General features: G+C 42.1%; 1 protein-coding gene across 1 annotated transcript; it reads right to left on the bottom strand.

Annotated features, from left to right (window-relative positions):
- Positions 1–8,761: 8,761 nt before the first annotated feature.
- On the bottom strand, positions 8,762–13,769 carry Itgb1bp2 (integrin subunit beta 1 binding protein 2). The gene is made up of 11 exons (XM_021627161.2): positions 13,244–13,769; positions 12,946–12,995; positions 12,799–12,855; positions 12,575–12,720; positions 10,668–10,762; positions 10,506–10,564; positions 10,329–10,399; positions 10,135–10,234; positions 9,759–9,872; positions 9,456–9,518; positions 8,762–9,179 (listed from the first exon to the last, which is right to left on the bottom strand). Exons 1-11 carry the CDS (start codon positions 13,305–13,307, stop codon positions 8,946–8,948), a joined length of 1,053 nt encoding a protein of 350 aa, XP_021482836.1. The 5' UTR covers positions 13,308–13,769; the 3' UTR covers positions 8,762–8,945.
- Positions 13,770–13,843: the final 74 nt, after the last annotated feature.

The raw sequence follows: 13,843 nt of genomic DNA, 5'->3' as shown, positions 1-13,843 counted from the left end.
AGACTTTATTTGGATAGTGATTAAAAAAAAAGGTATATTCTTATATTTATGAAGCTTGTAAATATAGATAATGATTTGGTATTGTCATGTATTTTATGTGCTAATAGCATTACAATTAGGATTGTTACTTTTAGAGAAATATACTGAAATCTTTAAGTATGGAATGATACACTGTCTGGGATTCTCTGCAAAATAATATAGGAGGAAGGAAATGGATGAAAAGATACTTGAAACAAGATTGCCCAGAATTGTTATTCCTTCTGAGTTCTTGGTAAATAGTTCTTTACGCTATTCTGCCTACTTTTGTTCATGCTGTCAAGTATACCTGGGAGAGTGTCTTGAGTTACAGGAAACAGTGGGTGCGGTGGCTGTGGTCCCACTGAGGTCATGGATCAGGCCAGCAGAGTAGCTCATAAAAGGCTCACATTGGTGTGCGATCTCCCTGGTCCCCAGTTAGGCTGCACAAAGGGACAGAGTGGGAGGCTGGGGAATGCTCTTCTTCTAAGATCCCTGTCAGGGTCTCAGACTTTGCATGTTCTCAGATGGCGCTAAGACAGTTCTTGGCAGTGACTGAGGTTTTAATTGGTAGCAATGTGACCTCAAACAACCCATATAATCCATTTCTTTCTTGTATCTCTTTTTGTTTGTTTTTGTGATTGAATGCAGGACCTTGGACACACTTTACCACCAAGCTCTACTCTCAGCCTACCTTTTGTTTTTTTTCTCCCTCTCTTTTTTGAAAAAGTCTCATGTAGCCCAGGCTGGCCTTGTACTCTGTATATAGCCCATCTTGTCTTTCTCAACTTCCTGCATCCAACCCCTGACTTATGCCTTACAGGTATATGCCACCATGCCAGATTTATGTGGTGCTTGGGATAGAACTCAGGACCTCCCATGCTAGGCAAATATTTAACCAATTGAGGTGCATCTCCTACCCCTCTTCTTTCTTTATGCCTTGGTTTCTTCATCTCTAAGAAGCTGGGAATTGGGGTGGTGATAAACACATATAATTCTTAAGCTCAGGCTGAGGTAGGAGGATCACAAGTTCAAGGACAACCTATGCTACATAGAGAGACCTTAGCCAGCATGGGCTATTACATAGTAAGATCTTGATTAAAAAAAAAAAAAAAAACCAAACATAGGCTACTAATACTACATCAGAGCAGTTGCATGGATTAGGTAAAAACAGTTTGAGTAGAAGTGTGCAGCACAGTGGACAAGCAAATGATAGCCCCCTAATCATAAAGCTGATGCAAAGCTGCAGTGAACAGTAAAAACCTAATGGTCAAGAAATTGAACCTTCCTTTTTTCGTTCCTTGGCTTCCCCTTCCTCCCTTCGGTGTTTTGAGACAGGGTCTCACTGTGTAGCCTTGGCTGGCCTGAAACTTGCTATGTAGACCAGGATGGCCTCAAACCCAAAGAGGCCCACATGCACCCTCTCCCCTAGTACTGGTAATTAAAGGGATGAACGATCATGTCTTGCTCTGAGTTTTTCTTTTTTAAAAAAAATAACTTATCCTCTTTAAAAAAAAATAAAGTGTGTTTTTTTTCTTTTTTTTTTTAAGATTTATTTTATTATGTATACAATATTCTGCCTGCCGTGTCCACCTGAACGCCACAAGAGGGCACCAGATCTCATTTTACATTTTTCTGAGCCGCCCTGTGATTGCTGGGAATTTAACTCACGACCTCTGGAAGAACAAGCAGTGTTCTCAACCTCTGAGCCATCTCTCCAGCCCCAAGATTTCCTTTTTTGTTTTTGGTTTTTATTGGGGGGGGGGGGGTGTTTACTTGTTTGAGACAGGATTTCTCTGTGTAACAGCCCTTGCTATGCTGGAACTTGCTTTGTAGACCAGGCTGACCTCAAACTCACAGAGTTCCTTCCTACCTTTGCCTCCTGAGTGCTGGCATTAAAGGCATAAGCCACCATGCCCAGCCTAAGTTTTTAAAACAGGATCTCATCTCATAGCCCAGGCTAAGTCTCAAACTCACTCTGTCAGTGAGAATGACCTTCTACTTTCTAAGTACTGGTGTTATATTATTATACCACTATGCACAAAGAAAATCTTATTTCTTTCTGAAACACGAAATTGGACTTTGGAAGCCAGGTATGGTGGTGCATTCCTGTAATCCCAGTATTCAGGAGACAGAGGTAAGTGGATCTCTGTGAGTTTGTGGCCAGCCTGGTCTACACAGCTTGTCCAGGACAGCCAGGGCTCCAGTAAACAGAGCCACTGTGTCTCAAAAACAAACTGTAAGCAAACAAACAAATAGACTTTGGTGTTACATCCCCCCTCTCAGAAGAAAAAATCCTCAACTTAACAGACTGAAAGAAAGTAGTATAATAAAAGGCTGGGATGGTGGTGCATACCAGTAATTCCAGCACTTGGGAGGAGGGTGTCCAATCCAAGGTTAGCTTATATAGAATGATAAGACCATGTTTCAATAAAAATCAGGGAAAAAAATGTCAAGGAGTAGAAAGGACAGATTGTCTACCTTGCCTCAGCTACTTAGCAAGTTTAAGGCCAACCTGAGCTACATGAGACTTTGCCTCAAAAAAAAGAAGAAGAAGAAGAAGAGGAAGGAAGGAAGAAGGAAGAAGAAGAAGGAAGAAGGAAGAAGGAAGAAGGAAGAAGAAGAAGAAGAAGAAGAAGAAGAAGAAGAAGAAGAAAGAAAGAAAGAAAGAAAGAAAGAAAGAAAGAAAGAAAGAAAGAAAGAAAGAAAGAAAGAAAGAAAGAAAGAAAGAAAGAAAAGACAGACAGGGAAGATGGGAGGAAGATAATTAATGCAGGGCTCAGGATGTAGCTCCTTAGTAACCACACTTAACCTTAGCATGATCCCAAGCACCACAAATGAAAAGAGAAATGAAAAGAGAATATTGTTGTTTCAGAAAAAAAAAGGGGGGGGGGAGTTTGTAGCTACAAAGAAGTGTAAACCTGAGAGAGAAACTGCTTTTAAGACAGGAGAGATTTGGCCATGTTTAGAGATCCCAATGAGAAGGGAAGGCTGACTAAACAGGATAGTACTGTAAGGCTTCTAGTAAGGTATAAGGGGATCAGATCCCATACAAGAATAATGCGTAGAAAGAAGTATAGGGTCCAGGGACAACGGGGGTTGGCAGTAAGGTACCATATGCAAGGCTCAGGGTTTAGTTTACATACTGCCCAAAACTAAAGACTAAAACATACATTTTATTCACAGAAGTGTAATAGGAAGTAGGGAAGAGGATCTGTGCTACTGCGAGCAAATGTAGGTCTCTGGTAGTAAGAGATGGGGGTGGGGAGCGGGGTGAGAGGATGCTTGCAAAGCACTTAACATAAGGCCAGGCATGTTGGTTTGTATGTATCAGAAATTTTACCTATGGATTGTCATCATTACCTGGAGATGGAAAGCAGGAGACAGGCCTAGTTAGAATAAGTAGGTGACTGGGCTGTAACCCTCAAGGGTATACTTGTTGGACGTCCCTCACTATCTCTCTGGCTCTTGTCTGCTAGGAAGTGAGCTGCTTTTCTCTGTCACATCTTCCCTACCTTTCCACAAATGGAGAAGCAGTAGACTAGACTGAACATTATATACCCACAGACTGGAACTAGGAGCAATAAAACATTTCCTTTTTTAAAAAATAAAGAAATAAGGCTGAGGAGATGACTAGGTTGGTGACCTGTATATTATACAAGTATAAGGATCTGAGTTTTGATCCTCAGTACCCACATAAAAGTCACTGCAAGCTAGGCACAGTAGCACATGCCTGGGTGCCTCTCCCAGCACTCAGGAGACTAAGGCAGGAGGATCTCAATGAGTTTGAAGCCAGCTTGGTCTACTTTGCAAGTTCCAATATATGCAGGGTGACATAGTTAGACTTTGTCTCAAAAGATAAATAATAAAATAAAAGGTACCCCAGCACTGGAAAGGCAGAGGTGGGTGGATCCCTACAGCTGAAGACCACTGGCCAGTCAGACTAGCCAAATAATAATAAGCTACAGGTTCTTTGAGAGACTATCTTTAAAAAATTAAGGTGAAGAACAATTGAGGAAGATATTTGATGTTGACCTCTGGCCTCCATACACATGCACATGCAATATGCATATACATGTACACATGTGCACACACACAGAATAGCTGTGTGGCTACTGTTGTTACTAGGCAGATCACACAACTGGAACTTCCTTTTTTGTTGTTGTTTCAAGACAAAGTTTCTCTGTATAGCCTTGGGTGTCCTGTACTCACTTTGTAGAGCAGGCTGGCCTTGAACTGACAGAGATACACCTGCCTCTGCCTCCCTGAGTGCTGGAATTATAGGCATGTACCAAAGCACCGGGCTGGAAATTTCTTACACTTTAGGCTTTAGCTTTATAAAATGAACTAGTACCATACTTTATTAATAGTAAATATTTGACACTTTATATATAAACTTTATATGCAAGAATTACCTGTTTGTTTTTGGTTTTGCTTTTTGTTTTTTTGTTTTGTTTTGTTTTCAAATCATCACCTCCTTTCTCTTCAGGATTTTGGGACAATTGTTATCTTGATTTTGAGAAGACAGAAAAATGTTACAAAGTTAAGAATAATGCATATTATGTATATTTTTATAGTCATTTTACCTCAAACTTTTTGTTTGTTTTAAAGTCTCCCTATGAGCCAGGCGTGGTGGCATACACCTGTAACCCCAGCACTCAGGGAGACAGAGGCAGGTGGAATCTCTGTGAGTTCGAGGCCAGCCTTGTTTACAAAGTGAGTTCAGGACAGCCAAGGCTACACAGAGAAACCCTGTCTCAAGAAAAAAAAGAAAGAAAGAAAGTCTCTCTGTGAAGCCAGGTGTTGTTGCACTTTTAATCCCAGCACTTGTGGGGCAGAGGCAGGTGGATCTCTGAGTTGAAGGCCAACCTGGTCTACAGAACACATTCCAGGACAGCCAAAGTTGCACAGAGAAACCCTGTCTCAAAAAAAAAAAAAGTTTCCCTATGATACCAACACTAGCATTAAACTTGTTACATAGTCCATGTTGGCCTCAAAGTTGCCATGTATCTCATCTTGGCCAGGATCGCATGATCTTCCTGCCACAACATTAGAAGTACTGACATTACAGTTATGTAGTACCTACCACACCTGGCTTGCAAGGGATGGGGGGGTGTTTTTTGTCTTTATATTTTATTATATAGCCTCTCAATGGCATGGAGCTCACTTTGCAAACCAGGCTACCTCAAACTCACAGAGATCTGCCTGTCTCTGCCTCCCAAGTGCTGGGATTAAAGGTGTGTGCCACCACATCTAGCCCATACCTGACTGTTTTGCTTCTAACTTTGCTTTTGAGACAGGCTCTTGCTATGTAGCCTATACTAATATTGAACTCATTGACCCATCCACCTCAGCCTCATGTATTAGAACTAGAAAAAGACATATGCCACCATACCTGGCTGACACCTCTAACTTTTAAATATATTACCAAATTTATACCTATGTCAACTTAACTTTAGAAAGATAATATCAAGAGTAAATCGTGGGCAGGTAAGGAAAAGATGGCTCAGAGGGTAAAGGCACTAGCTCCCAGGCCTGAGTTCAATGTCTACAATCTACACAGTAGAAGGAAAGAACTGACTATTATAAGGTGTCCTCTGACCTCCACATAATTACATACACACCACCCCATACGCATATACACAAAATAAATTAAAATGTAATAAAATTTTTAGTTTTTTTTTTTTTTGAGACAGGGTCTTTCTATGTAGCTCTGGTTGGCTTAGAACTTGCTATGTAGACCAAGCTGTGCTTCAACTCAGAGATTTACCTGCCTCTGCCTCCTAAGTGCTGGCATTAAAGTCTTGTGGCACCATGCCCATCTTTAAAAAAAAAAAGGAATGAAATAAAAAAATTTAAACCAGGTAGTGGTGGCAGCACTGCATGCCTTTAATCCCAGCATGTGGGAGACACAAGCAGGTAGATCTCTAAGAGTTTGAGGGCAGCCTGGTCTAAAGAGCAAGTTCCATGACAGCCAAGGATACACAGAGAAACCCTGTCTTGAAAAACCAAAACCAAACAAACAAACAAACAGAGAGTAAACTGTTTTGGCTGAGTAGAGTGGCACACACTTTTTTAAAAAATCCTACCACTCAGGAGGCAGTGGATCTATCTTTTTGAGTTAGGTTATCCGGGTCTACATTTTCAATTTTAATCTAGGTTTTAGTGACGTTTAGTCTAGGTGGGGACACATAGTGAAACCCTGTCCCAGAAAAGAAAAAGAAAGAAGGATGGTAGGAAAGAAGAGAAGAAGGCAGTATTCTTGAGGCTTTAGTTCAAAGGAGAAAGTTTATTTTCCCTGTGAATCCATACAATGGAAGCAGTGAGAATTGATACATCTCCTATCAACCCAGGGAATCCCTTTACTACTGATAAAGGTTCTCTGTGGGTGGAACTCACACCCTTGGAGACATCCCCTAATTTCCCCTCAGCCTCCAAATCCTTGTGTGCACTACTGCCTACACTTGTTCCCTCACTTCATCTTATTTCTGGATCCCAATCACATCCTAGCTTCCCTCAATCCGAACTGAAGAGCTTGATGCAGCTGTGGTGGCAGGAGCAGCTCCACAAGTTGGAGAATCAACTGGTCCACATAGTAAGTTCCAGGCTAGTCAGGACTATAGAATGATACCCTGGAGAAGGGAAGAGAGGGCGGGGGGGTGGGGGGTGAGGGGGTGGGGAAATGGACCTGGAAGAGATAAAAAAACTTGAGATTGCCTAAGATTTGAAAAGCTTCCTTGCTGGATATTTCTTGGAAATTTATTATTATTGTATGTAAGTGAATGCAGGCACCCACATGCAATAGCACGTGTGGAGATCAGATAACAACTTTCAGGATTTCGTTCTCTAACATAGGTTCCAGGTATAAAATACTACCAATCTCGTGTAGCAACTGCCCCCCTACACCCCAGCCATCTTTTTAGCACTGTTTTTTGGAATTATATTTTTTTTCAGATTATTGACTATTCTGCTGAGGGAGACTTCAAAAACTAAGTTACAAGTCTACATTTTCAGCTGGGTATGGTGGCTTGTGCCTGTCACCCCAATATTCAGGAACTTAGGTAGAAGGATTATTCCAAGTTTGAGGCCAACCTGGGCTATATCTAGTATGTTCCAGGTCATCCTGGGCAACAGTGTGAGATCCTCAATCACAAAAAAAACCCAAAGTAAGAATAATAGATAACAATAAAAACAAAAGAAAGGTCTCTACAATCATTCCTTGTCCTTTAATATCACTAGGAAGGAAGGAGGTCCATCCAGGAACCTCCTGCCTACACCACTTTGGAAGATGCTCAAATCTTCTTTATGAAAAGGCATAGTATTTGCACATGACTCACAATATTCTCCTGTAACTATTCATCTTTAGATTATAATACTAAGTAAATGCTTTGTAAATGGCTGCTACCCTATTATTTAAGAAACACAAGAAAATCTGTAACCATTCAGTACAAATTTTTCTTTATATTTTCAATTCACAATTGTTGAATCTGTGAATGTGGAATCTGCAGATACAGTCAGGTAACCATTTATTTATTTTTCTGGGTTTTTTTGTAACCCTTTTCATCACTTAATTGTGTAGGGCTTTTTAAAAGATTTTTAAAATTTCATGTGTCTATGCGTGGGTATGTGCATGTGACTGCAAGTGCCCACAGAGATCACAGGATTTGGATCCCCCTGGAACTGGCCTTACAGGTGGCTGTGAGATACTAGGAATCAAACTCGGCTCTTCTGCAAAGCAGCATACACTCTTAGCCCCCACATTCTTTTAAGCTCCCTTTTACCAGGGATTGTGGCTTAGTGGTAAAAAGCCTGCTCATCACAGGAGAGGTCCTGGTTTCAAGTATCCCCAGTACTACAAAATAACACCAACAAAAGCAACCTATTGTTTGGATCTGAGCATAAGGACTTGAACCTACAATTGCAACAGTGAGAAGGCTAGCGGAAGAAGATGCTAAGTTTGAGGCAAGCCTGAGTCATAATTTTAGAATTTTTTTTTTATCTAGCCACACCCCACTAACTTTCTTGTCTTCTCCTTTATACATACATTCTCATATGTAGTAGGAGTAAACAATAGTAAAATCACTATGGTCACCAAGAATCTCAGTACATCATCCAGACTGGTCTGGACTTTCATTGTACTGTAGGCTGGTCCTGTACTTGCAATCCTCCTGCTTCAGCTTCCCGATTGCTAGAATTATAGGAATAACCCACTACACCTAGCTAGAATGTCCTTGTTTACTTTGAGATCAGTCAGTCTAGTCCAGGGTGGCCTAGAATTCACTTTGTAAGTCCAGTCTGGCTTCAAATTCATGGCCATCTTTCTACCTCCATGCTGGGATTAGAGGTGTGTAAGGCATTAGAGCCAGCTTGTAATGTCATTTCTTTTTTATTTTTGTTCCTTTTCTTCACGGGGAGGGTTCTAAGACAAGGTTTTGTGTAGTCCACACTGTCCTCCAATTCACTATGTAGGTGAGGATGACCTAGAACTCCTGTCATCTGTCTTCACCTGCTCAGTGGTGGGGTTATAGGCATGTACCATGGCCAGCTCATCTTTGCCTTGGGAGAAATGAACACGCCTCTATTTCTCAGCTATTTGGAAACCACCTAATGTGAAACTGGACAGTAAGTGCCTGGTGAGGAACAGAATGCACATGCATGTGCTTGTTTCCAAACATGTCAAACACACAGTGACGTTGGGGTGTGGCAGGGCTGAATCACTCTTCCATGATGAGGAGAGAGAGGACACTTATGTGAAACTACAGAATATAAGGTTTATTTAGGGAAACAGTAGCAGTTTGGACAGTTTCATTTGTTCTCTCCTCCTTTGCCTCCTGATACTCAATGACACAACATGATCAACCATATCCTGGTCTCTGAGATTTTAAGGAGGTCACCGAGGGCCTACCTAGAAATTCAATTGTCTGCTGTTACTACTCTCCCATAGCTTCTTCCTCCTCTTCCTCCTCCTCCTCTGTCCAACTCAGGTCATCATCTGAATCCTCAGGTTCTTCCTCATTCATGTCTAGCAAAACCCCTGCCCTAGCCTTCTCAACTAGTGAATCAGGGTGCTCCAGCTGGGCCCAGGATCCTGGCTCAGCCTTAACCAAGGAGATTTCAACCCGTGATGGCATCAAAGAGACAGAGCTCTGCTCCACGTTTATGACCTGAGGAGGAGGGAAAGACAGAAAGAATGAAGAAATCACAGGCTTGGGATCAGAGTGGTGATGAATAAGAACAGAAAAAGACAGAGGAATAAGATGGGGAAGGGTGGAGGGAAGGAAGAGGAGAGTAAGGAGGGAAAACCAAAGCTGTTAAAGAGAAATCTCTCTATTTTCCCACTGTAACTCTTTCAGCATACACTCTGAAAGATTGTCAACTCAATCTGGCCCTTCTTTTATTCTATCTACCTCCCTTGCTTCTGCCCGCTTCTCTTCACTTACCCCCCAGAGCTTCATTTGTGCTTGGAACACACGGTTACCATCAAAGACAATGTGGACATGAAGCTAAGAGAAAAGAATTATAAGGGTAGTATCAATTCCAAAAGGTCAGAAAAAGTCATTACTATAGAACCACATGAGAGGTGAGATCCACAGGTTAGCCATACAACCCCAATGTAGTAACTTCCCATTCCTCTCTGGGGACCATGAAACCTAAAGTGTGACAGCTTTGAGCATTTCTCCCCAAAAGATTACACTATCACCAGAGTTCACTGGGCCCTATTCTGCCTCAGATTTATTTCTCACCTCAGTTTGACTGGCTTTCACCCAGTTGAATGCGGGAAGTGGGATCTGGCCATACACAGTCACCACTACCAAGGAATCTGTCTGGTGCCAATCATGGCGGCAAGATGCTGGTAGCTAAAGAGAAGTGAAATAAGGATGGTAAAAATCAACTCCTAACACAAGAAGAGTTTCATGCGAGTATAAAGACACAAGCAATCTCAGGAAAATTAACTATTTAATATGGCCAACAGTCTGAGTTATGGAGGCATAAAGAGCAGAATCTTACTTCATTTGTAGTAAAGGAAGACGTTAGCAAGGCCAACCATGAGGTACTGGGAGGAGAGTGTATCTTTGTAATTGGATCCTAGTCAAGTGTTTAGGAAAGGTGAGGGCTTACTTGCTTTGCCCAATCGTGTCTACCAATTCTGCATCCTGGCTGTGCTAGAAATGCCCCAAAGTCCAGAGTCTGGATCCCACAACAGCTCCAAGACTTCATCCTGAGGGAGAAACAATTTACTTGAATTCTAGCGTGCCCCACTCCAAACTCTTACTCTCATACATATTGAGAGAAGCCTGCCCAGTCCTCCTTACCCCTCATGAAACCGAGGCACCCCTGGGTGGTAGATGCATGGGGTAGCATCACTCTCAGGGCCTTGGTAAACCTAACAAGGCCAAAGGAGAATCAGGTCATTCAAATTCATGCCTATACCCATGCATCCCTTAGGTATCTTTCAGCTACATGCTTGAGTCCCCAAAACTCTCACTCACAATATCACATCCGGGATTCTGGCAGCTGGAACCAGTCCAGATCAGACTACTGTCAAGTCCTGGGCAAATGAAACAGTCAGTAACCTGTCTATTTCCCCCACCTTGCTGCCACTTACATGAAATTCCAGTCTTTGAGACCTGTCCTATTAAAGACCTACCTACCTGCTCCAGGTTCCTGGTCTAGTTCTTTCTGTTCCAACGCCACTCCCAGGGCTTGAGATATAGTAAGTGGTAGCAGTTTGGGAGGCATCTCTGACCTAGAGGTTATAAGCAGGCATTTAGCTCTGATCCATTCATCAGAATTACCAGCTGTAGCACCATTCCCCTACCCACCCATCCATGGTAGTAAAATCAAGTAAGTCTGGTGAAGGTGAGCCAGGGTCAGAAAAGTCAGGTAGCAACTCCATTGACAATTTTCATCTCTGGACATTCATATTTGAGAAGCCTGGAAAAGTGCCCAGGGCTTCCTTTAAGGTTGGTTGCTTCTACCCTTCCCACATTTCTCTACAGAACTAGCTATCACTTCTTCATCCTCTACTTGACTGTGGACCTAACGACTTTCTTGTTTGTATAAATTATTATCTGCAACCATGCTACTACTACTTCCTCTCTGTGATGTAAGATGTAGCTTTTTATATTTTTGTTTTGAGACAGGGTTTTCCCATGTAGCCCTGGCTGTCCTGGAACTCACTCTGTAGATCAGGCTAGCTTCAAACTCAGAGATCAGCTTGCCTCTGCCTCCAAAGTTCTGGGATTAAAGGTGTGCACCACCACACCAGGCAAGACATAGTTTTTTACGGGAGCTGGAGAGATGGTTCAGGAAGCAGGGGGCAGAGGGGCTTATTGCTCTTGCAGAAGACCTGGGTTCAGTTCCCAGTATCTACAGCAGGTGGCTCACAACCACCTGTAAACACACACACATACATACAAATAAAAACATTTAAAAAATTAGCTTTTTAAGTAAGGCATTGTAGCACTCACTCTGGAGGCAAAGGCAGGTAGATTTCTGTGAATTCCTACAGTCAGGGCTGCCCTGTCTCAAAAAGAAATTGAAACAAAATGTTGAGCTTTTTATTTATTAAAAATAATAAATTTTTAGTTTTAGTTTATTATTTGTTAATAGGGAATTAGTTTAGTGTAGGGACATGCATACTACAGCACGTGTGGAGGTCAGAGGACAACTTTGTAAAGTCACTTATCTCTTTCAGCCTTTATGCAGGTTTCATGGATCAAACTCAGCTCATCAAGATTATGTACAATCAACTTTTCCTGTTGAGCTATGTTACTGGCGCTTTTGCTGTTGTGTTTTGAGACAGGCTATCACTTGGTAACCATAGCAAACCTGGAAATCACTGTATAAAATGGACTAGTCTCAGACCTGTGGTAAACCCCCTGCTGCCTCTGCCTCCTAAGTGTTGAGATTTACAGACACAAACCAATATAGACAGCAATTCATTTTTTTTTTCTGTAGCCCAGGCCAACTCAATATCCACAAAAATCTTACTGACTCAGTATTCTAAGTACTGGGATTACAGGAATGAGCCAATAAAACATGTAGCTATAAAATTATCTTCAAGCTCTTCCCAAGAGAAAGATCAACAGAGATATGTTGTTGGGACATGAGCAAGGTACAATGATACACATGAAAATGTGAGAACAAAACCCATTATTTTCTATATTAACTAATGATCACTAAAAATGGAAAATGCACAACAAAAATCTCACTTCATTCTCAAGCGTGGTAGTGTACCTATAATCTCAAAATTCAGGAAGCTAAGGCAAGAGGATCAAGTTCAAGAGCAGCCTGACAGCCTTTCTCAACAAAATGAAACACTACTCTGCTTTATACTAAGTATTTAAGTAGATTTGAGAGTCTATGTATTCCATCATCCTTACACTGTCTCATAGCTAAGGGCTTTTCTTGACACAAATTTTCCCAACATAAAAGATGAATTATGAAAACTAACACATGACCCTCCTCATATTGCTAACCCCTAATTAGCAAACCCCAATGAGCCATTATTCCTAGGAAGCTGCATGGATGTAGGCACAAGCCCCAGGATGTTTACTTAGGCCTTTCTCGGAGCAAGGTCTCTGCTGACTTTGGAATTGTATTCAGAGGTTTTTGCTCCTGAACTGAAGTTGAGGCAGAGCCATCAGGCTGAGGAGGGACCTCAGGAAGCTTCTCAGCACAGTGTGGTCCCACAGTACAGCCCTAGTACAGATAAGGAGATAAGGATTAGAAGTAGAATTCTTCAATAGGGAGCTGAATACAAGGAAGTAAAGGGTTTACCTTGATGTTTAAGAACTCAGAGAAATCTACAGTTCGCTTTCGGCAGCAGGACCAACCCTGATAACAAGAAACCCAGATCAGCTTAGAATTCCTGGGCATATTTCCTTAGGAAATATACTTGCTGGGTCCCCATCACCTATTCCTCACCTTAAGTGCATCATGAAAGATTGGGACCCCAGGGTGATAGTGACAGGAATCTGTAGATAACAGCAAAAGGGGGGGGGGGGCAGGAAAGAGAACTATGCCAGATAATATCTCACATTTTCTCCAGTTCATGTTAATGGCATTTCACAGAATGTGGAAAGTATACCAGCAGATTAAAGATCACCCAGACCAATTAATTATTAAATTATGCCCAATTTTTGTTCTCCCTGTTCCCAATGGCCAGCCCCACAGCTGAACAATCCCTAACACCCATTCACAAGCCCTGAGATCATTTACTCACCAGGGAGATTGGTATTGGGGTCAAAGTGTTGCCCACAGCCTTTGTTATGACAGAGCAGAGACATGGAGGCGTTAGCTGAGCTTACACAAAGGGTATTTCAAGGAGTCTGGCTGCTGAGTGGGGAACACCTCTTACTCTGAAGGCTTTTAGCTGCCTAGAAGGGCCAGCTGTTTCTATCTTTAGTTCAGGAGGCGTCCACCTCCAAACATGGGCAAGGGAACTTCAGTTGGTCTTTCCAGCCAATAGGATAGTGCTCCAGAGCATTTTAGCTCTGAGGCTCAGAAAAAGCCCTTGGAACTTGGATGAGGTCAGTAACTATAGCAGTTTTAGCTGTTGCCAATTCCAAGCCTCTGACATACCAGCAGCTGCTCAGAAACAAAATACTAATTAAGATCTCCCCCCTCCCCTATGAGGGTATGGGTACAACCCCTCCACTTTCTGCCATTTGGAATAGCTTGCCTGCCATTGCTGTTACCTCAAGGTAGTGCCAGTAGCACTGGTACTAGCCACACCACCTTGCATCTCAAACTCCCCTGCCCATGTCTGCCTGATGTTTTTATATATCAGTCTAAAGGTTACTAAGATTACCTTTATGCAGTC

This window comes from Meriones unguiculatus, chromosome X, assembly GCF_030254825.1.
Source record: "Meriones unguiculatus strain TT.TT164.6M chromosome X, Bangor_MerUng_6.1, whole genome shotgun sequence".
In the NCBI taxonomy this organism is placed as follows: Eukaryota; Metazoa; Chordata; class Mammalia; order Rodentia; family Muridae; genus Meriones; species Meriones unguiculatus.
This window is presented reverse-complemented; position numbering and strand designations above follow the sequence as displayed.

Coding starts and splice junctions, on each gene's coding strand:
- Itgb1bp2 (XM_021627161.2), bottom strand. CDS start 13,307: ATGTCTCTGCTCTGTCATAACAAAGGCTGTGGGCAACACTTTGACCCC. Junction 12,856..12,945: donor TCTTTCATGATGCACTTAAG/GTGAGGAATAGG, acceptor TCTTGTTATCAG/GGTTGGTCCTGCTGCCGAAA. Junction 10,565..10,667: donor AGACCAGGAACCTGGAGCAG/GTAGGTAGGTCT, acceptor TCATTTGCCCAG/GACTTGACAGTAGTCTGATC.